The 27,257-nt window shown below is 33.5% G+C and overlaps 1 protein-coding gene across 2 annotated transcripts; it reads left to right on the top strand.

The window, feature by feature from the left end:
• The first annotated feature begins 204 nt into the window (after positions 1-204).
• Positions 205-27,257, top strand: LOC124360401. 2 transcript variants are annotated; one of them, XM_046814003.1, is made up of 4 exons: positions 205-372; positions 18,597-18,793; positions 19,325-19,596; positions 26,532-27,257. In XM_046814003.1, the coding sequence occupies exons 1-4, from the start codon at positions 341-343 to the stop codon at positions 27,252-27,254; spliced, it is 1,224 nt and encodes a 407-aa protein (XP_046669959.1). In that variant the 5' UTR covers positions 205-340; the 3' UTR covers positions 27,255-27,257. The 2 variants fall into 2 exon arrangements, with proteins under 2 accessions (XP_046669959.1, XP_046669960.1); XM_046814004.1 differs by lacking the exon at positions 205-372 and adding an exon at positions 8,294-8,501.

Below are 27,257 nucleotides of genomic sequence, written 5' to 3'. Positions count from 1 at the left end.
GTTCTATAATCCAGAGTGCAACCCATCACAAGGAAGAAACACGCAAATAAATCTTCTGTTATCAAATCACAGTTTCAAATATCCAAACGAATCAAATTGCGTCTCTCAATATGTATTGTATGTGACGAGCGAACTGCTGTGTTGTCCCCGGACACAATTAAAACGACACGTCATTCATTAGAGAACGTTTAGGAAGCAGCTGACGAGTTGATTAAGTTCGAGTGTTTAACGACCGTGTGGTCCAGAAATAACTGATCACAGTTCACACACAGCTGACTGACACGGCACGACATCTAGTGGCGGGTCTTATCAGTGAGGCGGCTATCATCTGTTCCGTGCCATGTCCGACATCTTCAACTTCTGCTCTTTCAAGTGAGTAATCTCCTCAACATAATTAATCTTCTATCCGTGTAGTTTAGTAAGCATGCATGTCTTTTGTTTGGAAACGTTTTACTCTTGGTTTGTCGTATAATACGTACGTAGAGAACGTACAAGCTGATCTAGCACATCTAATAATAATTTATAGAACAGATACACGGTAGGCGCTCTCATTTTAATCCTATTAGACTCACAGCCTCAGATTTAAAAATATCCACTGTTCAATTTGCATGGGAGGTAACGCAAACTTATTGATTTCACGAATGTTACACGAACTGTATGTTCCAGCTATTAAACCAACAGCGTGTTACATTTCGAGCACAACAGCAATTATACCTTCGTCCTGATAATATCCATTATAACAGCTAACATACCGACCCGTAATTTACAGAGACACACTGACTGTCTGACTAATTTAAATAGTGCATTTACTTGACGATCAAGATTATTTGTTACGAGGATTTTTGGTCTCATAAACTTCTTTCTCTTTTATAAGAAATGTATTGTGTTCATCTAGCACTAAAAGTGTAATCTTCTTTTTCAAATATTGAAAATTAATATTCTTCTGAAATTTGTTGAGTTTCATGAACCCAACAAATGGGCCTTAATGTTATTCTACATTTGTTTGCACCTTCAATGTTTTAGCCTGTACAGTTATTTTAGATAAATTTAATAGAAATCTTTCTATTGCAATTATAATTTATTATAATAATACATATATGGGGGTTTCAAAGAAAACATTTCAAAACGTAATAAATATGAGAATTTATTTTATATCTGAAATTTGCGCATATCTTATTTTAGTTTAATAGTTTTATTCCACTTTATAAAGAAAACAATGTTGAACTTCGTGCACAAAGCTTAGATATAATTCTTTTTCATTCTATTTCAAAAGTAAAGCAATATGGAATTGTAAAAAGGTTTTTTACAATAAACTATTATTTGGTTTTTTGAAATATTCATAGTTCTTTTAGAATGTTGAAGTCTTCGAATGGCTGACATGTTAAAATAGAAGTACTTTTCGGCTTGTATGTTTGTACACAAATAAATCTTAACAAGATAACAATGCTTAATAATTCTGTTTAGTTAAAAGAAGTTGTGTTAAAACTACTAATTATATTGTAAACATCATATTTACAGACACAGATTAAGGAAGTGAAATAGACCTATGGTTATAGGATGATTTCATTCATTTTCTACGACCCGAAAAACAATTTCAGAGGTTGAGAACACAAAAACTACCGTAACTTTAATTAAATTCAGATTAAATTTAGTACATATACAGTTTAGATGAGTTCGTTAGCTGTCTTAACCAATAAACATTTTCAAGATAGTGGTCATTCTCATTTATACAAAATATTTAACTCAACTATTTCCCATAATATGCTCAAAATGACACGTTTTATACAAATATTAAGTAATTTCAAACAAATTTTATTCATGAATATTTTTGAATGTCTTGTGCATTTTAGAAAAAAGACAAGGTTATATCTCAATTGTTATGCATCATTTATACATTACAAAAACATGTTTTGGAATTATTAGGTTATGTATAAAAAAAGTTGTTGATATATTTTTTACTAGAAGAGGTTCTCAAAATGACGGCTGCACAATGTTTTGGGCAGTATATAGTAGCATACTAGGAAATACTGACGAATAACATAATTCAATTGTCGCATTTTCATACCGGTTTTAAACTTGCAATATAGATAGCAACATACCGATTCAACATTGCTTAGATGAATTTGTTTGCCATTGTCGACCAATAAAAAGTTCGTATCCAAAATGACGCATTTTAAAACCGTGTAAAAATTCCTTAAATGTTAGTAATAACTGTACGGCAAGGAGCCGGTAAAGACATTCCATAGATATTAGTAATAACTGTACGGCAAGGAGCCGGTAAAGACATTCCATAGATATTAGTAATAACTGTACGGCAAGGAGCCGGTAAAGACATTCCATAGATATTAGTAATAACTGTACGGCAAGGAGCCGGTAAAGACATTCCATAGATATTAGTAATAACTGTACGGCAAGGAGCCGGTAAAGACATTCCATAGATATTAGTAATAACTGTACGGCAAGGAGCCGGTAAAGACATTCCATAGATATTAGTAATAACTGTACGGCAAGGAGCCGGTAAAGACATTCCATAGATATTAGTAATAACTGTACGGCAAGGAGCCGGTAAAGACATTCCATAGATATTAGTAATAACTGTACGGCAAGGAGCCGGTAAAGACATTCCATAGATATTAGTAATAACTGTACGGCAAGGAGCCGGTAAAGACATTCCATAGATATTAGTAATAACTGTACGGCAAGGAGCCGGTAAAGACATTCCATAGATATTAGTAATAACTGTACGGCAAGGAGCCGGTAAAGACATTCCATAGATATTAGTAATAACTGTACGGCAAAGAGCCGGTAAAGACATTCCATAGATATTAGTAATAACTGTACGGCAAGGAGCCGGTAAAGACATTCCATAGATATTAGTAATAACTGTACGGCAAGGAGCCGGTAAAGACATTCCATAGATATAAGTAATAACTTTACGGCAAGGAGCCGGTCAAGACATTCCATAGATATTAGTAATAACTGTACGGCAAGGAGCCGGTAAAGACATTCCATAGATATTAGTAATAACTGTACGGCAAGGAGCCGGTAAAGACATTCCATAGATATTAGTAATAACTGTACGGCAAGGAGCCGGTAAAGACATTCCATAGATATTAGTAATAACTGTACGGCAAGGAGCCGGTAAAGACATTCCATAGATATTAGTAATAACTGTACGGCAAGGAGCCGGTAAAGACATTCCATAGATATTAGTAATAACTGTACGGCAAGGAGCCGGTAAAGACATTCCATAGATATTAGTAATAACTGTACGGCAAGGAGCCGGTAAAGACATTCCATAGATATTAGTAATAACTGTACGGCAAGGAGCCGGTAAAGACATTCCATAGATATTAGTAATAACTGTACGGCAAGGAGCCGGTAAAGACATTCCATAGATATTAGTAATAACTGTACGGCAAGGAGCCGGTAAAGACATTCCATAGATATTAGTAATAACTGTACGGCAAGGAGCCGGTAAAGACATTCCATAGATATTAGTAATAACTGTACGGCAAGGAGCCGGTAAAGACATTCCATAGATATTAGTAATAACTGTACGGCAAGGAGCCGGTAAAGACATTCCATAGATATTAGTAATAACTGTACGGCAAGGAGCCGGTAAAGACATTCCATAGATATTAGTAATAACTGTACGGCATTTAGCCGGTAAAGACATTCCATAGATATTAGTAATAACTGTACGGCAAGGAGCCGGTAAAGACATTCCATAGATATTAGTAATAACTGTACCGCAAGCAACCGTGTACAGGCATTCCATAAATATTAGTAATAACTGTCCGGCAAAGAGCCGGTAAAGACATTCCATAGATATTAGTAATAACTGTACGGTAAAGAGCCGGTAAAGACATTCCATAGATATTAGTAATAACTGTACGGCAAGGAGCCGGTACATTCCATAGATATTAGTAATAACTGTACGGCAAAGAGCCGGTAAAGACATTCCATAGATATTAGTAATAACTGTACGGCAAAGAGCCGGTAAAGACATTCCGGCTAATTATAGATATTAGTAATAACCGTACGGCAAGGTACCATGTACATTTGACGAAGATTATTAATTACTACACGGCAAGGCACAATGCACATACGAGTAGGCCTATAATCCAACGAGATAAGTAACTGATGTCCGGTAAGGAACAGTGCACAGACATTTGTTTAGTGGACAAGGCCGCACGATCATTTCAGATTCATATGTAAATTAAAAGCGAAATAATTTCCTTCAGATGTATTAATTAAATCCAACCGTTAAGCTCTATGCAACAATATTTGGTTATTTGTATTTCTACTGATAAATACCACGGTACTCGATGATATACAGTTGTTGTTAGCTATTCTTTATACATTTTCGAATGTATGGTGGGATTTAACAAACAATGAATTACCGATCAGATTAATTAGTATTTTTGTACTCGACGGAATTTGTTAGACCTCTATAGGTCTACATGTTATCGGTGACCGTATCTGTGCATGCATCTGCGGTTCTGTGGCAGTGGTGTGGTGTCTGATTGAACTGCGCAGTTGGTACTAACTGCTGTTCAGGGTATAACTGTTAATGGGTGTATCGTTTTAAAACTTTACTGGGGACGACAGGATTTACTCGTTATAACATAAATTTCTGCATAAAAGTAACATTTTTATTAAGAATGTTTAGTTTGTAAAAACTTTATGTAATGTATTTTGAATGTAGTGTAATGTAATTCATTAAAATAGCAGTGTATTTGGGGGTTTTAAACAGCAAAAAGACAAATTACTCCTAAATGTGATTTGAAAATGTGAGTTTTTAAATTACTAAATACTAATTTTTTTAAATTTTTTTAAACGTTTCCCTACTTTAATTATAATCACTAACACATAAGTTCAGATAAAATAAGGATAATACAATGTTTCTTCTCGTAATACAGTATTATTTCAAAAATCGCAATACAAGATATAAAGAAGAAAATTTAATACATTACAATTTTAATGAATGGTTTACAAAGTATATTATTACAAAGAATATAGCATATGTAAATATCTTAGTTACTGTGAAGCTGGTTGCACGAAAAGCAAGTTCCGTTATCAATCAAAAGTGCTATGGCCAGAGGAAAGTAGTTCAATGAGGGACGGCAATCGCTTTTAGATAAATCCTACTTAAATCAAAGTAGGTCTAGATATTGTGAGTCGGCATAGACATGATCAACTCCATGTATTCTTGTCGAACACTCGTCTACGCATCTTGAGACGGGCGTCACTTACTCATAGGCTACATGTCGGCTGGCCGACTTACCTTATCATGTATAATAAATATAATCTAATGAATATTAATAAACTCGCTTGCATAATTCTGTTCGTGACAGATTTAACACTAGTTAAGGTGTATTTTATGCCACTGTATATTTGTTTGGGAACAGAGTTTATGTGCAGTAAGATCTACACAGCTGGCAGACATGCTTAGTGGGGCTCCTCACTCATAATTTCGGTGTAACCTTTGGCTTCCAAACTGCCTGCTGAGCTCACATGCTGAACTCTCAGCTCTACTAGCCCGGTTCTTAGCACGTATTTTCTTACCTGCCTCAGCTTCGCTTCTCGTATTATTACCAGAAGAATATATATATATATATATATATATATATATATATATATATATATATATATATATAAGGTGTCTTAAAAGTCCTACACGCCTCCTCCATTAAACTTTCTTATGAATAGAGATGGAGTGATTTACTTTGTTTATATGACCAACTGAGTGGTTTATTGACATATGGAAATTTTGACCCCTCGCCCCAAAATGGGATATTTTAGGAGTAAGTCAAAATTATTAAATAGGAACTCCTAGAAAGTGACACCTCATTTTAAAGGTAATATAAGAAGAAGAAGAATGACCCAAACCATTGAGAGGTATCTAATGTTACTGTATCAAATTTGGTGGCCGATTGAAGTTTGAATTTTTTTTATTAAATCTCCACAGTCTAAATTACATTTAAAGTTATTGTAAGGCAGATAAAATATTCCCTCACTAGTTATTTTGAGAACTTAGGACACAAAATCATGAAACAAGTTATTACAAGAATCAACAAACATCAACAACCATGTTGATGGTATTTATTAGATTTGATAGTATTTATTAGATTTTATTATCAAATAGCATTTATTAGATTTTGTTTTGTCTAACCGAAACCCATTAGGAGGTTCTGGGAATACCAATAGCTGGGTTTTCCGTGTCATCTGTTATTGTTTACCAGTTAGTTTATGAGACACATTGAGTCCAGTTGCTGTGTCAAAGTGGGGGTAAATATAAATATCCGCAAACAAATCACCCCTCCTCTACTCATAAGAAAGTTAATGAGGGGAAGGGGGACTTTTAAGACACCAGGTATATATATACACATACACATTTTTATCTTTTATTCTATTTTAATATTCCATATCAACAAAACGCAAAAGTTTTATAGCAAAACTCAAACAGTTCAACAATAGTAATAAAAGCTACTAGTTCAATTTATAAAAGCTTATATTCTGACATCAATCCGCATCGAAAAGCTAGAATTATCCTTTTGTCGTCGTAGTAATCAGAAAAATAAATAACGAAAACTCATATTATTTGATAGGCTTATCACGCACGGTATTGTCACACGCATTAGAATCGGAATCGAAGCAGTAAGAAATATGTACGTTTAATAGGTACTAATTGTCTGTACACAGCTCAGGGCTATTCTAATACGGGAAGATAACAGTATTCCATACTTGCGTTAGCTATCCTTCACCTATTATTACACGTCTTGAAAAAGATAAAAACTTCTCAATACACAAAGTTGGTCAAATGCTAAATATTCGTCCTTAAACGTTGACGTTTTAAAACATAAAAGATTACCAATGGATCTCGTCCGTTAAGATTTTGTAAATACGATGAGCTTCCGAAGATACCAGACAAGCTTACCTATCTCATAGAGGTTAAATGGCATAGAGAACGATCACTACAACCTTAACAAACTCTACAGGAGACAGAGTTTGCGGTTACATTGTCGTGGGAGGGCGGAGTACATATCCAGGGTACGTAAGTACGCTTGCTACGATACAATGTGTAATCCATGAAAGTTGGGTACATTTTCCTATTTTGTAAGAACGATTCCAGTCGCTGGACTAAGGGAAGTGACTGTACACAATCCCGGTTACTGCACTGTGTTACGTGTAGATGTTAGCGGGCTGTACACAATCCCGGTTACTGCACTGTGTTACGTGTAGATGTTAGCGGGCTGTACACAATCCCGGTTACTGCACTGTGTTACGTGTAGATGTTAGCGGGCTGTACACAATCCCGGTTACTGCACTGTGTTACGTGTAGATGTTAGAGGGCTGTACACAATCCCGGTTACTGCACTGTGTTACGTGTAGATGTTAGCGGGCTGTACACAATCCCGGTTACTGCACTGTGTAATGTGTAGATGTTAGCGGGCTGTACACAATCCCGGTTTCTGTACTGTACAATCTGCAGATGTTAGCGGGCTGTACACAATCGCGGTTTCTGTACTGTACAATCTGCAGATGTTAGCGGGCTGTACACAATCGCGGTTTCTGTACTGTACAATCTGCAGATGTTAGCGGGCTGTACACAATCGCGGTTTCTGTACTGTACAATCTGCAGATGTTAGCGGGCTGTACACAATCGCGGTTTCTGTACTGTACAATCTGCAGATGTTAGCGGGCTGTACACAATCGCGGTTACTGTACTGTGCAATCTGTAGATGTTAGCGGGCTGTACACAGTCGCGGTTACTGTACTGTACAATCTGCAGATGTTAGCGGGCTGTACACAATCGCGGTTACTGTACTGTGCAATCTGTAGATGTTAGCGGGCTGTACACAATCGCTAAAGAGAAATGTTGTTAAAGAGATATCCAGAACGAAGAATTTTATAATTATCATGGCTATATGCAATTTATCAATAAAACCGATCTAGCCTACATAATGAAGAGAGAATAGCATCGCTTTACTTGACTAACAGTTTATTATATTAGTTGCAGACTAAATACAAACATCGATTTATTTAAAATTAGTTGACAATACTGATACTTATTGAAGAAAGTACCATCATTGATATGTGCATTCTGAAGAGCATCCTCGTCTCTATTAGTTACTCATGTGTGCCTATAAATTTAATTATTTGAATATAAAAATAGGTCGACATGAAACAACAGGAATAGTTGACGTGGCGGCATCCCTTGTACCTTGCGTACACGTGTTAACAACGATAACGGACGAGTAAGGTTAGGGGTAGGTGGGTGGGAAGCGCCAGTAAAGCCATAAGAGGTTAACCGAATTAGCGAGAGAGGAGAGAGAGAGCGGCGCTAGAGGGCAGTATTGATCCCTGCCTGGTCCAGCCGTACAGCCAGCCAGCCAGCCAGACAGACGTGTAGTAGACGCGCGGTGTTGTAGATCACGTGATTGGTCATCGATGAGTCGTGACAGTTCTCCCTCGCCGCAACAAGTCATTTGAAAGTAAGTTATAATTATACACTTTAATTTTCAAAATAACTAATATATAATTTTTAGACATATTTTACTGTCAAAATTGTTTTGAACATTGTATGTATAAAAGATAATGTAGTAATATTACATAAAAAAATAGCACTATGTGCAAAGTTTATTATCATAATACTTTATAATGTTTGCCATTGAAGATTAAAATGTGTCAAATTATCCTTTATCCTGTCGTCTGATGATTTCTAAAGTTAACGGCAAAAATTTTCTTTAAAATCATGTAGTTATTACATTAACTTCGCTTAATATTTTTAACACGTTTGCGCCAGACACAAGCTCTTATTTCAGGTAAGAACTTGTAAAGGAAATTACAAAAAATGTATCTTAGATACTGTCACACTGACTCAAATTTACGTACATTTTGACAGTTGGCTTTTTGTAAAGGCCATTCTACAGTAGAGACAGTTTTACAGTAGGATTAAATAATTAGGAATTAAAGATATTTGCTTTATTTTTAGCGAATATCGGTCGTAACGGTTTTAGGAAATGCGCAAACAATAGATTTTTATTATTCATAACCAACAGTCCAAGCGCGGTGCATTACTTACATCATCCCACTTCCGCTACCGCAACGTACACTGAGGTTCCTTCTATTTAAGTAACATCATTGTTTTTGCCTTTCGTGGTATTAATAATTTTAAGTATAGTTTGTTACATATTTGATTTCTTCAGACATTATTTATCACATTGCTGATAGTCGTATATGACAGGCTATTCGAATGACAACCAATAAATGAAATTCATATACATTGTTCTAACAATTTTCTGTCGTAATTTGCTTCTACGAAGGACCGACTCACGTTTGTGAACAACTCATGGCAGCGAGTAATAGTAATTGTGGTACTAGGAATAGAGTAGGAAGGTAATTTATTCCGTATATATATATATATATATATATATATATTATATATATATATATATATATATATATATTACAAATGTGTAATTTATTGATATATGTTTGTATCAATAATAGGCTATTTAATTTACGTAACCATACATCCGGAATTCTCGGCAACACCAAGATATAAACTCACAGGCACAGTGATGAAAGACGATAAGCTTTTAAAGATACCAGACAAGTTTCTTATCTCAAGTGATGACTAGTCAACTTAACGAGAAACTTAAGGAGGCACTACACCAGAATATCATTCACGCGCGCGCTATTTATTTATTAAGTGGCCTAACATCACTTCAGTATTGGGTTCTCCGAGTGAGAACATAACATTGATATCTATTCTTAGTTTATAAGTATTACTGTTGAAGGCCCGTGCCATCTCAATTCCAAATTATTATTCTATATCCATAATAATCTATGCATATTCCAATGATAAAGTGTTTAATGAGATTTGGCATAAACAACGGTAGTACGTAGGTAGATTAATCTGATAACATGATAATAAAACCACTTTCCAGATTTTTATCTGTAACAAGACAGAAAGGCCGGGAATATTAACATCGGTATTAATACTGATGGGTGTGTTGTGAGTCGGTGTGTGTGTCGTGTGCTCAGAGCACTGTACATGTACATGGCTTGTATACACCCCCGAGGGTATAGTCCCACTGCTGTACATGCACACGACCTACATGGCGCCCCCCTCTTGGGGTTAGTTCCGACCCTTGGAAATTACTAAACTTTGGAACTACAACCCCCCTCCCCAAAGGAGGCTATTAGTACAGTTCTTGGACGTGACCAGAGTCTGACGTTAAACTCTAAGAATGAGGTCACAGCCTTCGGGGAGTAGGAGGTTTAGCTCCAGAGGGTGCGACGGTGGCAACCCACGAGTAGGACTAGTGAGGGTGATGTTTTTACCAACCCGGACTGCCTACTAGGCAATAGCCAGGAACACCAATTGTCGAGAGAAACGTATAATAAGAAAAATGTCCTTGAATTGAAGATGATCACACGATTTAGAATATCGTAATAGTACGTAAGTAAGAGTATTATAGAATTAGCTCTAACCGTTATTTGTTAAATAGTTTCGAATGTGTTTGCAGCCCAGCAGGGTGAAATTTTGATTGTTGTTCCTTGTAATATATTGATGAAGCTTGTAAAATATGGGACACACTATACTGCATAATAAGTCATTCAACCTGGGAAATAAAATTATTATTTGAAAATGATAATTTTACTGATGATACATCCATTTAACTGCGTCGAATTGTAATAGTGCAGTAATATTATGTTTTCCATCATTTAAACATTTACTTTTTGTAATTTGACAACTCTTAGTGTATTACACATTAGGAAATTTGAGATATATTATTTTATAGCAAGCCATTTTCCAAAGTTTTGTGTACAGTATGAAACAATAAAATCTGTTTATAAACACTGCCATCGCCCATACTGTCCTAGTAGGTGTATGTCAAGTATTATGACTAAAACTGAATTTCCCGACGTTATAGTACTACAATGTAAGGATAGTTCTCGTATTTTCGAGTTTCGTACTGTTGTTCTCGTGAATTTTTTGTTTTGTGATTTATAATTATGATTTCATTTTTGTAATTGGTTTGACAATTTAGCTGTCAATTATTCAATACACATCATATTTATTTTGATAAGTCTACATAGCCTACACAGGCACAAATCAAGAGGCCGTTTTTTTTAGTTGGTGTAAATGATCTGAGTCCAATGCTTATTGTAGTAGTTCAATACAATAAAGTGCGCACCCCCTCCCACACAACAACAATAAACCATTATTACTTTTCCCCTACAAAATCATTAAAAAACATAGTAAATTATTTAAACTTGAAATATAAATACTCCCAGCAAAAAGGACCATACCTACTCTAATCTGCAGCATAAACATGGAAATACAGAGTTATACTCGTTAATAAGTTATTGTTACAGGTTTCTCTTAAAAAAATAAAACGTATATATTTGTATATCTTCTTGAACGTGACGCCTGGCTGACCACTGAAGTGCTAGTTACCCTCGTCACTGCTCGACAGGTTGTTACTGCGGCGCTCTCTGTACAAGGACATCGTACAATTTATTTTAGCACAATGACTCGTTCAGCGAAATATTCAACTCGAGTTCCATCTCCACTCATCAGGTGTTTTTCTATTTCTGACATTCGCCATATTCTTCTTTGAACTTCATATTCAAGTAGTTTTGTCAAATGCTAATTTGATAATGTTTCTATATATACACACGTATAAGTTATATAAATTATATATATATATATATATATATATATATATATATATATATATACATTAAATTGTATAAATGGCAATAGCCTTATTTAATTTCAATAAACATTGAATCACAAAAAGTACTTGCTCCGCCGGGACTCGAACCCCGATCTCTCACGTGTGAGATGAATGTGCTACCATTACACCACAGAGCCCTTACTTTTTAAAAATTCAATTATTTTGTATTTGGCCGTTTCTTTCACATATATGTTTAAATAACCAACCTAACATATGATCGGAAGACCATTGTACCTGTTAAATGACTTTTATTTACGTTCATTAAATGTGTATAAGTGGCAATAGCCTAATTAAATTTCAATAAACGTTGAATCACAAAAAGTAGCCTACTTGCTCCGCCGGGACTCGAACCCGGATATCTCCTGGTATATATATATATATATATATATATATATATATATATATATATATATATATATATATATCGACTATTTTCAGCGAAATTTGATTTTATTGTAGACATGTTATTTGTTTTCAAAGCTTGTATATGTTCTTTAAACCTTTTATTAAAATTTCTGCCAGTTTGTCCAATATAATAGTTTTCACAGTCACTACAGTTAATTTTGTATACTCCACATTGTTTGTATAAATCTTGTTTGTCATCTTTTTGGTTTACTTTGTTTTCAATTAGTTTAAACGTATTATTTCTTGTTTGGTAACTGATGAAAAATTTTGAATTTTGAAAGGTTTTTCGAACAGCTTTGTTTATTTTAGTATTGAAAGGCACACATATATATATATTTCTGAATTTCATTATTATTAGGATTAGGCCGTATTGTGTTGGTTTTATTGATTTTTCTTGTTTCATTTATTAGAAACTGGACATAACTACAAAAGTATTGAAAAGAACATGGAAATTTTGGACATTGAAAGGAAAGGAGAAAAATTAAACACGAAAGAAGAACTACATATTTATCTAAATTATAACAAAGACCCTCACAACATATTAAATAGCAATTTAAAAAATAAAACAAATCCTATCTTTGAAAAAATATTAAACACAGAATACTAATCAAAATTACAACTGTGTCATATAAATTGAACATCTGTTTAAATAGTCGACAGGTGTATATTTATTTGTTTTGTTTATTATTTAGTTAGAGGTTAATGTTCACACAGTTTAATGTAAATAAAAGTCGTTTGACAGGTATTTGGTCTTCCGATCATATGTTAGTTTGCTTATTTAAACGCATATGTGACAGATACGGCCAAATACAAAATAATTGAATCGGAAAAAAGTAAGCGCTCTGTGGTGTAATGGTAGCACATTCACCCGGCAAGTGAGAGATCCGGGTTCGTCTCCCGGCGGAGCAAGTACTTTTTGCGATTCAATGTTTATTGAAATTAAATAAGGCTATTGCCATTTATACAGTTTAATATATATATATATATATATATATATATATATATATATATATCTACATACCATTTACCAAGGTATATTACAATTTCCTTACATCCAGTGAAAAAAACATAATATCATTGAATAATACATTTCTGAAATTAAATTGTACTGATATCTTGTTTAAACAAAAGAGAAAATAATCGTGCTGGCTTGAAGAAACAACTGGTATGTGGGAATCAACTTGTGTTTGTCTAAAACAAAGCTTTTATTGTTCTGCTGATCGATCGACAGTTATTACACTTATCTGATTTGGTTTTATATTAAATAAAGTAAGATTAAGGCCAACGCTTCGAAATTTAGCCGACTACTCACGCAGATTGTTTAGTTAGCACATGAGTTACATTTGTAAGGTTGTCCAAGGATTAGCATGTGATATGGGTTTGCGTAAATTAAATACCCAAAGTCTGAGGAATTTTACAGTTATATTTGAAGACAAACTCAGATTACCAGTTTTATCTTTCCTTTCCAAGATTAAACGAATCCTAAACATTTCAAGCAAAGGGATTTGTTCAAGATAAAATTTTTAGTTCACGTGGAATTGAAATTTGCTAATGATTTTTAGAAAGGTGTAACAGACATAAAAAAAATTCCCCCATTTCACTTTAAACTAAAACAGATAAAATCCTTTAATGATACTGAGAAACATATTTTGTGTAAAACTTAGGGTTAATTCAGTATTTAACTTTTAACCGTGAACTGAAAATATAACTTTAATGTTGTTCGTGTACTATACAAGATAAAATTGTGGTTACTGGTCGTCACGTAATGTTCAACACTGTGTAGAGCTTCAGTTTAGACTGATGAGTTTCAATTGTATGCTGGTTCATTGTGTTATTATGGAATTGCATTATGTCACTTGAGAGTTGTGTATCGGTGTTATGTCAATGGCTGTGTTGTTTTCCGGTTCGTTAACCCAATTCATGTCAGCTCGCTTAGTATTGGTGTTGAGCAGAGCTAGTAAACTCATTCTTATAATGACCGGTCTCATAGTATGAAGTAGATAAGATAATTAAGAAGATTAGTAAAATAATCAACAATTTTACTTACGTGAATTATTAAATATATTTAGGGAAACGTTTTTTTTTTTTTTTTTTTTTAATTAATGTGACTAAGCATTGAAATATGTACGATAATCATACATTTATAGAAACTTATTATGATGAAAGTAAACATCATGAGGCACTGTAAAATCAAAACTCGGTTCTAGTAGGTCTAGCAACGATTTTTCTATTTATGGTTACCTTTGTCTATTGATAAAAATGCTCTTAAAGGTGGAAAATCTAAAGCCAACCTGTCCCAATTACAAATTCTTCAATATCCCAAATCACATTTAAGGTCAAACCACTAAATAAATGATGAAAGTTTTATTTTGGTATGTATTTTCAAACAGGGACATAACTAAATTAGTTGGCTATGAAAATGTTTATTTTTTATTAGGGAAGTGATTAAAGCGAGAAAGTTTTAACGGCGTTAACTGAATGGTTTTTCTTATATGAATATATATTCTTTACATAAGACCATTAACAATAGCAAGGTTTTGCTCTGGTTCCTATTTCAAGTAGTGTCCTCGAAATCATTTTCACTCAATGTATCTTCCATTACTTATAAGTCGTTTTATTAGTAGAATATATGCTGACGCGATATTACAAAAACTGATGAAGAACTTACACACATGAGCAAAGTTTAATTAGGTACTCCTTCAGAAGGTTGGAGCAGTCCGCATTTGTTCGTGAAGTAAATCAGTTTCAGCGTTAGCACGAGTGATATTTCAAACTAACATAACTATCTGATCAGCTTTTGAAAACGATTCTATTTTGTAAGGATCTAATATACACTAGCCTATAAGAAGAATAGGGCATAATTTTATTTATTTCCAACGGTTCCACCATTTTTACAAAAGTAATTCAACAAATCAAATACTTAGCAATCAAGATGACAGATCATAATCAATATACACAGTCTTATGTAAGCTCTAACTTGAACAACATAGGCAATAACCATCCATTCTCTAAACTATCATATTTATACACTGGTACGTTGTTATTATGATTATATGAGTATTACTTCAAGTTGCGCATAGATATTGACATCTTTTAAAACCGCAACTAAAAAATCAAATCTGTGTAAGTTATTAGCACTGTCTTTTAAATGAGTTCAACCACTGAATACTAAATTTAATACAGGAAAAGAAAACAATGTATCAAAATAAACCCAACATTTAGCCTAGTATGTAATTGTGATGTAAAAACATTATACGTGAAATAACTGTATAATATTTGCTGTAAATATATGTGTTTTGAACGACAAAAGTATTGTAGTTTTGTACAGCGAATTAACGTTGCGATACCTAATGACCAGACATGTGAACCAGACTTTCTGGATATCGAACTTTATGAACAGGCTTGTACTCGTAGTAACAGTGTCATAGTGTCTAGTGCACTGTCTATACGGAATAAATGTTGTGTAACTTAGATGATAACTCAGCCAGCTCAGTGTTCACCACAACACCGCCATATTTGTTATGACAGAACGCTGAAAGGGTGGTTACAATTCCGAGCCAAGAACTAACGAGTTACTAAGACTCTGGAAGTTCGGTCTTCAACTAGTCTTGTTATGCCATCTATTTATAGACGTAGAATCATAATTTTCGTCAAAAAAAAGAAAAGGGGTTACTCGTCAATAATAAATATAGTAAGTACATCACCGACTACTAGAACGTTGACAAGAGTGATTACAGGGCAGAAACAGCAGTTGGGGTTCATTCATCATCATTCATGTCCTGCTGCCCCGCCGCGCCTTTACATATCCTGGTGCATGATTGTGATTGAAGTTCATAACGGAGCCATAAGAGGCGTGTTTTTTATTTAAAAGTAAGTGCCTTTCTGAAATTTTGCCGCTGCAGTACTGCGGTCAGCGTACAGTGTCTACCTACAACTTTTAGCAAGCTGCAGACGCAATTACGGGGAAAATATGTTTTTTATTTACGCTTTTTATATTTATTCTTCTCGATTGAGGATTCAGCCGACTGCGAGTAGGCTACGTGCTGTTATCTGTTTTCTTGGCGCTAAATGCGTGAAAACAGTTTAAATTCACCGTCAGAATTGAGAAGTGTATGGAAAAACATTATAAGTGATAAAATTACATTCAAAGGGTGAACAGATTTGAAAGATGACCGAAAGAATGTTCATGGTGAGAAACGGAATGGACGACCCTCAATGACCAATGGTTTGGTGGAGAAAGTGAATGAGGTGAAAACGAACAGAAATTTCATAATTTCTTCGTTATCAAAGGACTATCCTCAATTTTCAAGAAGTTATTTCTATAACATTTTTATTGAATCTTCAAAGTATTGAGACAAGTTTTACTGTATGACAATGTCCGTCCACATGCGGCCAAACGAACACAAGACCTCATGACAGCATTTTGCTAGGAACAGTTTTATAATCCTCCAAACAGCCACAATTTAGTGCCCAGTGAATACTATTTTTTTTTTTTTTTTTTTTTTTTTTAATCAGAATAGGCATCTAGAAGGTCAGCGCCGCAACGATGTTTTACATAGCGTCAAAACGATCTCGTTATAGTCGCTGTTAAAACCCTTTGCAATCGGCATTGAACCGATGACATGAGTGTCTTCTCAGATCGCCGGACCACAAGAGTTCTCTGTGTCAGGTCACATATTTGTGACCACGTCGTTATGTCCCTCAGCTCGCTCGCTACACCTAGTGGCTCTCGCTGTTTTGCCGTTCAGCTCGTCAGACCACTACTTGCGACCCAATATACTGCGCAGTTATAAAATTCAATCTTTACGCAGCTGTGACTGGAAAGTGCTGCAATATCTCGGTCAAATAAGAAACTACATTAATATCTCTCTATTACAGAACATACATACTACAGGAATGTTTTTCATCTAAATGTTATAGTATTTCTGTAGTATCAATCAATTTATTACATTAATATTGCATTTGGTGGAAACGGAACTCAAAATATGAAAATGAGTTTATATTCTGTTGATATTAAAGACCTGCTTGTTACTGTATTTTCATTCTGTAAATAAAAATACTTAAAAAGGTATCAAACTATATCTTAAATGACATATTACTCGGTTTGTTTAAAAGCAAATCATAAATAAATAACCAATCAATAAATGTTCAACTTTGAAGCTAATAAATTTGGTCAATCTTTAAGATTTTCATTTAAAGAGCCAAAGGTCAGTTACCATCGTATAAACTCGAGACAAAGTGACATACATGGTTACTCAAGCACAGGGTGGTGACGCAGGAACTAGTGGCCTTCCGATCGCAAAGGGTCAGCAATATTCTATAATGACAGTATACAAAAGTTGTTTACCTAGCATCGAACACCAAATGGATTGTTTGATGCTAGGTTATAATACCTAATTTTGAAGTATTAACTATTATCCATTATAGAGCAAGATTGTCTGAAACCAGTGTGACATTAATTTAGTATAGCTCTTTCATTTTCCCCGTTTTCAATATAATTTATTAAAACTATTTAGTCTAAATAATAAATAAATTAGTTGTACTGGTATAATGATTATAAATTTGTTTGTTCAGACATTGAATTTTAATACTGAACAGTCAATGCGACCAAGAAATAATAATCCTTAATTGCAACAATAATGCACACATCAAAAATGTTTTTTTTAATAAATGTTGATTCAGAAACTGAACACATTCCAATACATAACTTCCCTGCTCATAACTTCTTGGACATAAATATTTTCATTCACATTACTTGGATTTGCTCTTTGACTCAACCTCATGTACTGATCTACACATATTTAAATATATTTACCAATAGTACCAATTAGGAGATCCAGCTAAGTAATGTTTAGACAAGATGGGCATACATCTGGCCCACTGTTTGTCTCACAAAACTTTCAAGATATCAACAAGATATAACAAAAATGTGTTGTGATGAGTAATAATTAAAGATAAGTATCTAAATTAACACAACTATGATACTGCATTGAATAATCAACTACAGCACAATTGCCAGCAATAAAATTTATCTCCACTGATATGAGAAAGAACAATGTTCTTTCCAATGGATACACATAACACAATATTGGTCACAAAAGAGACAACACATGTCGTCTGCATAGTCACTTATACTCCACAAAAGTGATTTACATTAATGTTAAAATAGTATTGTTTTAAAAATACAATCTCAAGGTCAATAATATACTGGATGATAAATAACTCTTATGGAACATTGTCAAAACTCCTCAAATCTTTGAGGAGAACTCTTAGGAAGAGTATGACAAAGTTCTTCTCCTACAAAACTATAATTTCATTAATTTTTTTCTTCTGTATCATTTCACAAAATACCGCTAACATTGAATCTCAGGCTTTTGAAGAGTCTGTAAAAAATATTTTAGGATTGTTTTTTAGTAGATTTTCATGAATCAGATGGTGGAAGATGATCTCAAGTCCATTGATCACTGCCCTGGAGCAGGACGAGCAATTCCTCGCTACTGTGCTACGGAGCAGCGAGCACGACCCTCATTTGAGATTGGACCAGCTGGAGATGGAGACTGGGCTAGCTCCAGATGTATACAACAACTCAGTCACTAAGGTCCATGTCCGTGGTCGTAAGGGGAAAACTCGTGAGTATTTGCCCACCAGAGGAATGATAAATCTCTCAGGGTTAGTTACAATCTTTTAGAATAAAATGTCTGAGACAAAATAATAAAAATGTGTGAGTTGATATATGACTTGTAAGAAAAAGCGAAGGAATGGAGTAGTACATACCATGGAAAATTTGATCCATGGTATAACAAAATTGAGTAACAAACATTGTTATAAATTGTTAAAAAATGTTGTGACTTCGGAATACTTCTTAAAAATCTGGAGAAAACAATATTTTAGTAAAAAAAAAAAAAAAAAAAAACTGTGTGTGCGTTATTGCTCAAATTGAATGCTCAAATATCTATTGTGCTCCCCTACTCATATTTTATTGGGAGGAATCTCAGTTAAAGCAGTTCTGCTAATACTACCCCTTTAAGGATGGACAACCCTATCTATTTTGAATAAGAAATTAATATTACAATACTGAATATAGATAACACTCTCTTATAATGATAATATAGTGAATAGTAATATGTGAGCTATATTTTGACAAGAAATTGTATTTACAGTGATGCAGTTTTATAAGACACTTGTGATCAAAAGATGCCCGGAGCAACAGACTCGTCAGAAAGACCCCGCATTCTGTAATGAGGTGACAGTGTATAGCAGTGTTTTACCTGCCCTGCTACAGTGGACCCAGGACCCGAGTCTGTTACCGTTTCCTGCCTGCCTGCACACATCCAATAGTGTCATTGTGCTCGAGGATCTCTCCTCCAGTGGGTTCCTTACTGGCAACCGAATCAAAGGACTTGACCTAGATCACTCAATACTTGCCTTCCAGGTAAACTTGATTCTTTAAGAGCTATAGTGTTTAAATATTTTGCAGTATCTCTTAGTAGACAGAGCAAAATTACAGGAATTGCAAATATCTACTGAGTATAAATTCCATATTTTGATAACGTTATTTCAGCCATGTAACTGGATTGTGACAGATCTAACATTTTACTGTATATATATAAATATATATATATATATATATATATATATATTATATATATATAATAAGGGTGTATATTATGTCTGGCAACACACAAGCAAAGAACAAGAATAAAATCAAAACAATAACAAAAAAAACAAAGAAAAAACAACATCAAACTTACACAAAAGAAAAAAGGTCAAGGGACAACATACCACCACACAATGAAAAAACTTTTACAACAACAAAAACACAAACAAAACAAACCGACCGGCTGCGGAGCATGTAAGGACACACGACAAAAAAGAAACACACAAAAAAAAAAACAGAAACAAAAAAACCAAAAAACACATCAGTAAATGGAAAAACAAACAGAAAAACAACTAACTAGACCCAAAAAAACCAATAAAAAAGAACACAACAAACAAACAAAAAAAACAACGCACAACAATACAACAAACGACACACCGAGAACACAAAAAAAAAACCTAACAAACACACACACATAATGACTCTGCAAGAAACTACAAGCAACTAACGCAGAAACAAAGCATAATACACCGCAAACATACACCAACAAACCCAACAAAAACCGAACGCCCACATACGTCCATCCGCCCCACCCTAGCAGACCACCCCCCCCCCCACACACCAAATATCCACAAGATAACAAAAAAATTGTGAAACCTCTTACCATACGTGTGTAAAGAGAATGGGCCAACAACTATATTGGAAACAATGTTTATTAATATGTTACAACCAACGGGGGACGTCCTGCCGAGGGAATCGTGAATATTCTTAATGAAGCCAATACCTTAGTGTATAACAATAATTTATTTTAACGGTAATAAGCTTTCAGAATTGAATGCCACCAACCCGCCTCTCAAGGAATTATTCTATCAGAAAATAGAGCATTTATTAGTATTGAAAAATTTACCTTATTGTTCAACAATTGTAATTTTACCATGGTTCATGCCACAAAATGTGTTTACAACTAATTTTTTTAGCATTTTATTAAATTGTACGAATTAAATAAACAAAAATTTCATTTAAACTGGTGTATTAGCACAAATTTGGGCCCCAGTTTTTATTACAGTACAATTATGGAAATACTTATTTATTGATTCTTATTACAAATAAAAAATAATGTATGCTGTTAGAAAAGTCTTACAACAACGTTTTACCTAGCATTTGGTGTCAAAGCAATTGTTCGAACTGTGTTCCTTCTACTACGGTTTTTGACAATGACCAATCTTGTGTAAAATGATTCGACAGAGTTGCCTAACATTTCTTCAGTATCAAAGCATCTCCTCTATAATCCTGTTTCTAGGTCTTCCAAATTATGAGCTTTCTTTCTATAAACATTGGATTTTTAATGACCCCATAGGAAATAAACCAATTGGCTGACAAATCCGAGATCTTGGTGGCCATTCGATTTCTCCTCTTCGGCCAATCCATTTATGATGAAACCTTAATCACAAATACTCCTCTTACACTGTCTCCCATAATGTGGGTGTAGCACCATCCTGCTGAAACCATACATAATCAAGTATTCTCCTGATGCAATTTGAATAGCTGGGATTATTTCATTTTGGAGCATATTGTAGTAAAAGTTCGGCAATTTAAATTTCCATTGATGAAAAAGTCCAACAATTTTGTTACTCTAAAATTCCCACACCATACGTTCAGTTATTGTGGTTGCTGTGAATGGGACACCAGTTAATCCAATGTGGTGTTTTCTCCCCCCTTCACTAGCCCAGTAACGGCAATTTTTGCCTGTATAACATTGCCATTTAGGAAAAAGTTGCCTCATCAGAAAAATAGTATGTTGGTCAGAAAATCGTCGCATTGTCATCACATTTGCGCATCACAAGTTCACAAAACTCACTCTTCTGTCCGTAATCATCCTCACTTAACTGTTGGACTAAAATGAACTTTAAAGGTTTTTATTTATTAATTTTCAAAAATCTTACTCACAGACATAGGGTGCATATCATGTTGCTGTGCATCTTTTTCTGAGCGATGTATGTGGTCTATCAATAAAGTTTGCAAAACATCTAGTGCATGTTTCTTCATCCCAAATCTGTTGCAGATTGTATCCTACCCGACTTTGCCGATTACGTACAATCCCCTGTCATTATCAAAACGCTCAATAGTTTTTGATATTTGTTGAAACTCTTATGGGATTCCTTTCTGTGGAAAGTGTCAATAAACAAATTACAAACTTCCCGATAAGATCTTTGACGATCGCCATACTCCCTCGCATCATCAACAGAGTAATTCGTTCTCTCTCAGACAATTCCATTAAAAATCGCCAAATAAAAACTGAACTACTGTAATTAGATAACTTGTGACAGCAATGCATCATGAGACACTGATTAACTCGACAGGAATGAAAATGACCTTTGTCCCTTTGAATTCCCAATGCTTAGACCTGTCTACGTGAAAGCTCCATGCTCAACAAACTGAAACCTGTAGACCAGATGATTAATAACACAATAATGTTTCTCATAGGCTAGTGACCTTTGTCTCTTTAAACCTTCTGCTGACTGGAAAAAACACTCAAGTACAGATCATAAGTAATCAGAGAAAGTGACTCATAAGTTTTTTTCATTGTAATATAAACTGGTAAATTTGTACTAATGAAACCACTTAAAAATAAATTGTTTATTTTTATTTTAATTAACATTTTAAAAAATGCTAAAAAATTAGTTAACACATTTTGTTGGCAAGAACATGTTAAAATTACATTGTTGAACATCATTAAATGTTTCAATACTAAAAATGCCTCTATTTTCAGATAGAATAAAATTCCTTTGAGATCTTTGTGCATTCAATTCAGTAAGCTATTACCTTTAAAATTATGTATCACAAGGTATAGGCCATCCAATTAAGAATATTCACGATACCCTCGAGCAGGACGTTCCCCCGTTGGTTGACATAATAAACATTGTTCCAATAAGTAGATGCCCAATCTCTATCAACGATTGTAAAGTGTTTCAAATTAAATATTTTACATTATTAAAGGGATATATTTGGGTGTTTCCAGACATAATATACACCCTGTACCCACTTCCTTTTGCATCTGTAAATTGCTTTTTAATTGTGAAGATTCCTGTAAAGATTCTTCCGACTGCAGAAGTAATGGAAAGTTTGTATCATTATCCTTTGGTTAACATTTATATGTTTTTGGTGAAATAACGCATTGCAAAAGAATATCAATTCTACTGTTATTCTAGTTTATAGATTCTTTTTACTGTTTGATAAATGTTTGTAGAATCAAGATTCACATTGTTTGTAGCATATTTGTTTTCATTCTAGTGGCCTTTTATCTGATATAGTTACAGAAATAAGTAAAAAAAGTCATTGCTGAAGATGACAGTAGTTTAATTTGTATTACAACCTCACATTTGTTTTAATTGCAGAAACATGTATTTTATATGTTTTGTTTGGATTTATATGGTCTCTTAAATAGTATAGCTATGTAGATAAAAATAATCTAAATAATAATGTATATTTGTCTAACCTTTGTTTAAAAATAATTATTAATGAAAAACAAAAATAAAGATTATATTTTCACACTGTATTTAAATTCAATTAAAACTCTCTTTATTCAACAAAATGTATAAAAACATAGGAATGGTGTCTTAACAATATATCTTATAAATAAGATTTCTGCTTAAAACATAAGTTAAAATATAGTATATACTACTTATAATAATATAGCTTTTCTCCAGTTGCTGTTAAGGGCAGAGTAAAAAAATATCCAGATAAGACAATTTGAAATTTTTATTAAAACTATGCTTTTAACTGTACATTTCACCAAATCCACCACAAACAAAGTGCTAGTAGTTTTTTAAGTACTAGCACCAATCCGGGTCTTCGCCCACTGAATTTCTATAAAACATTCAGTGTATTTGTTTGAATCCCTCTCCCACGATTTCAGTAACACTTTGACTATTTTAGATCAATGTAGAGAAAAAGTCGAAGTTAACACCTGTCTTAGTAAAAGGACTTGTGATTCTAGTTTAAATTAATTGTATTTTTAACGCAAAATTGGAATTTGCTATTTTGTACAGAGAAAAAATATAAATAAACCTACATATAATTTTGTAATGAGGTTGGACTCAAAACAGTTACATTTTCTAAATTTAATGAATATAAATATTGTTATTGAAAATTAAAAACTAGAAGAAACATCAATAATAATAACTTATTTCAATACTTACATATTGGCAGTTGTGATCCATATGTAAAGATGATGATGCATGATTCAGTAAAGTACATGTTCTTATTTCCCAATATCTGTCTCGAAATATCATAACATTTCTTTGGTCCAGTCTAGGAATTACATCAGTATCATACACTATCAGTGAGAAACGGATGTGATGTCCCCTCGACAATTTTCTGCCATAAAAATTGCATTTAGTGTCTCATGTATTGATTTGAGATTTCACTTGCTATAATCACAGATTCACTGCACTTGTCCTCAAATTGTATTCACGGATAAAATTGTTTGTTACTCCAAATTAATGCCCAGACCCTCCGTTTTTTGTTCTTTCAGCTACTGAAAATATGCAATCCCACAATGTCTAAGGAAATCAAATTGATCATACCATCGAATAATTAAATCCTTCAACCTGACATGTTCAAATCTCCAATTTAGTTCAATAACTAAGTTCCCTAATAAATTAATTGGTTTTTCTTGTTGCCACCATGTTGAAATAAGAAGTTTTAATTTTGTTATGCTTTCACTCTATAAATATAAACAAATTGACACTATTGGTTTAATTAACTAAACATACGGTTGTGCTGTCATAATAAAATGTTTACACAGAACTCTTGAGTACATGTAACAGGCTCTTTCAGTTAATATTGCACTACTTTGGAGACAAAAATGGGACTTTTTACTACTTCAGAGACCAGTGGGGTGTAGCCCAGAGAGTTTTTCAAAATAAGAGTAGGCCTATATTTATCCCAGGGACTCTATGAATGTCCATGTAAAATTTCATTACAATCACTTCAATAGTAGTAGTTTATGCGTGAAATCAAAACAAACAAACAATTTATAATATTATTAGGACACAGTGCTTGGCAGTACCGTAATGCATATTTATAAAAGAAGTTACTATTTGATTTTTACTATAAACTTAAAGACTGTTATAAAAACACATCTTAGTTGTCTTTTGACAGAAGTAGGCTTCTCAGACCTGTATTATTTTGATCGGGAAAACAAAGCAAAATCTACTATGGCACAAAAAATACTATGACCGGAGTAAATTACAACGGCCATAAATATACATTTTTTTACCTGTTTTCTTGATCGTGGCAACAAGGCAAACTCAAAATTAGTATCAGAAATATAATTCACTCAAAGCAGAGTGCAATTTAACTCATATACGTACAAAGCTTACAAAATTGTGTGCGAAGCTGCAGGTAACTGTTAGTCCATTATATTTATGGAATTGCTTAATCAGCAGATAGTAAATGTGATATTAATCACCTGTCAAAATAAAAAATAATGAGTATGATAATTTATATAAATTTAGATAGTAGATGTTTGTTGTTATTCTTCTGCCAATGTCAGTTAAACTTTATAAATGTAATGTTACGTAAAAAAGCTTTTCTTTGTTTGGTATGGGTATTTTATTGGTATTGTTGGTATTACTGGTATTTTAATCAACTATAGTAAATTGTCATCATTCGACTTCGACTTAGTCTCCATTTAGATTTAAGGTTTCTTCACACTAGCCAAAATAGTTCAATTGCTACTGTAATCGTTGGAGCCATTCAATAAATTATCATGAAATATTGGATTCAGAGGTACCAACAAAAAAATAATTTTATTCTGACTTCTGGCCCCATCATTAAATTTAAATCTAAAACGGATCAAGAGATTGGAATGTTTTTCAGTGACTCACTCATCTCAGGATTATTTGGATTTAAAAATAATATGCTCATGGTATTTGTTTTTCAAACTGAAATTGCATGCAAAGCTGCAGGTATCTGCTAATGTCTTATAGAAAAGAGAAATATAAAAATCAGTTGAGCGGGTATTTTACAATAATGTTTTTCTAAACCCTTGCATTTTGAAATAAAAGTTTACTTACAGTATAATAAAATTCTGAATTTTCACATAGAATAAAAAAAGATTTAAAAAGTATTAGATTCATACAAATTAGGTTCAAATTTTCTTTTTTATAATACAGTTGAACTATTTTACCCAAACTTAATAAGCCATATGTAACATTAGCCATATTATTGCTGAGGAAAAGAATTATGAAATCCTGTTATAATGCAATAGATTTTTTCCCAAATGTTGAAATTAAGAAAACATTAAAAACAACCCAACAATTTATATATATATATATATATATATATATATATATATATATATATATCGTCGGACGTAGCTGTAAGGGCTACCTATAACCTTATTTTATTCATTCATAAATTTTTTGAATACAATAAAAATATCACATCAGCTTATAAACTGTTTCTTTTAATTTTGTGACGGGTCTATCGCACAAGCATAAACATACAAAAAGAGATAATGTGTTCATACTAAACACATTTGTTTAGTTTTGTAAATTAATGGTATACTAAACAATATTTACAGTAACATGGATATAAGAATAAATCTGTAAATTAGTAAAAATAATATATAATACAATAAAAGAAACAAAAATTATAAAGTGATCAAAGGACTACTTTACATACATATCATTAGTTTTAATATATATATATATATAATATATAAATAAATTAATGTACAGTTTAATATATCTGTCGTGTTACAGGCGTTGGGGAGATTCCATGCAGTATCACTATCTCTGAAATACCAGAACAGAAGAGCTCTGGACAACATTCTGAGTCAAGTGCAGGAAGTGGTCTTCGTTCCTGAGGCAGCTCCAGTATTCGGTGTATCTCTGGAGAACGCGTTGGAGCTTGCCGTCACATCTCTCAAACATTGCCCTGAGCAGGTCATATTTGACGCAGTGCAAATACTACAGAGTTTACAAGGACGGACTTTTCGGACACTGATGTCTCTTTTAACGCCAAAAGAGCCATTAAGCGTAATTTGCCATGGTGACTTTTGGATAAATAATGTAATGTTTCGCTATAAAAATAATAAAGTGTCCGAAGTAGCTTTCACAGATTTACAGGTGGTAAGATATAGTTCGTTGGCTACTGATATTTTGCATTTCATGTACACAAGTTTAGAACCGGGGCTATCAAGAGATTACAGTGATGAACTGCTCAAAGTGTACCATAAAAGTCTTTCAGAAACAATGGCTAAAATAGCACCGTCAGCACCCCCCATTACATTGGAAGACATATCAGACGAAATTGAAAGTCACGCTTTGTATGGACTACTTATGAGTTTCCTAGTCCAGCCTAATATAGCCAATAGTGCCAAGAAACTGGAGAATTCATCTCAATATTTTAATAACTTTTCTCTGTCCTACTATCAAAGAGTCAAAGATATTGTTCTAGAATTTGCTGACAAAAGTTTTATATAAAAA

The sequence above is a fragment of the Homalodisca vitripennis genome, chromosome 4, assembly GCF_021130785.1.
Source record: "Homalodisca vitripennis isolate AUS2020 chromosome 4, UT_GWSS_2.1, whole genome shotgun sequence".
Taxonomy (NCBI): Eukaryota; Metazoa; Arthropoda; class Insecta; order Hemiptera; family Cicadellidae; genus Homalodisca; species Homalodisca vitripennis.
This window is presented reverse-complemented; position numbering and strand designations above follow the sequence as displayed.

Coding starts and splice junctions, on each gene's coding strand:
- LOC124360401 (XM_046814003.1), top strand. CDS start 341: ATGTCCGACATCTTCAACTTCTGCTCTTTCAA. Junction 373..18,596: donor TTCAACTTCTGCTCTTTCAA/GTGAGTAATCTC, acceptor TTCATGAATCAG/ATGGTGGAAGATGATCTCAA. Junction 18,794..19,324: donor TGGTCGTAAGGGGAAAACTC/GTGAGTATTTGC, acceptor TTGTATTTACAG/TGATGCAGTTTTATAAGACA.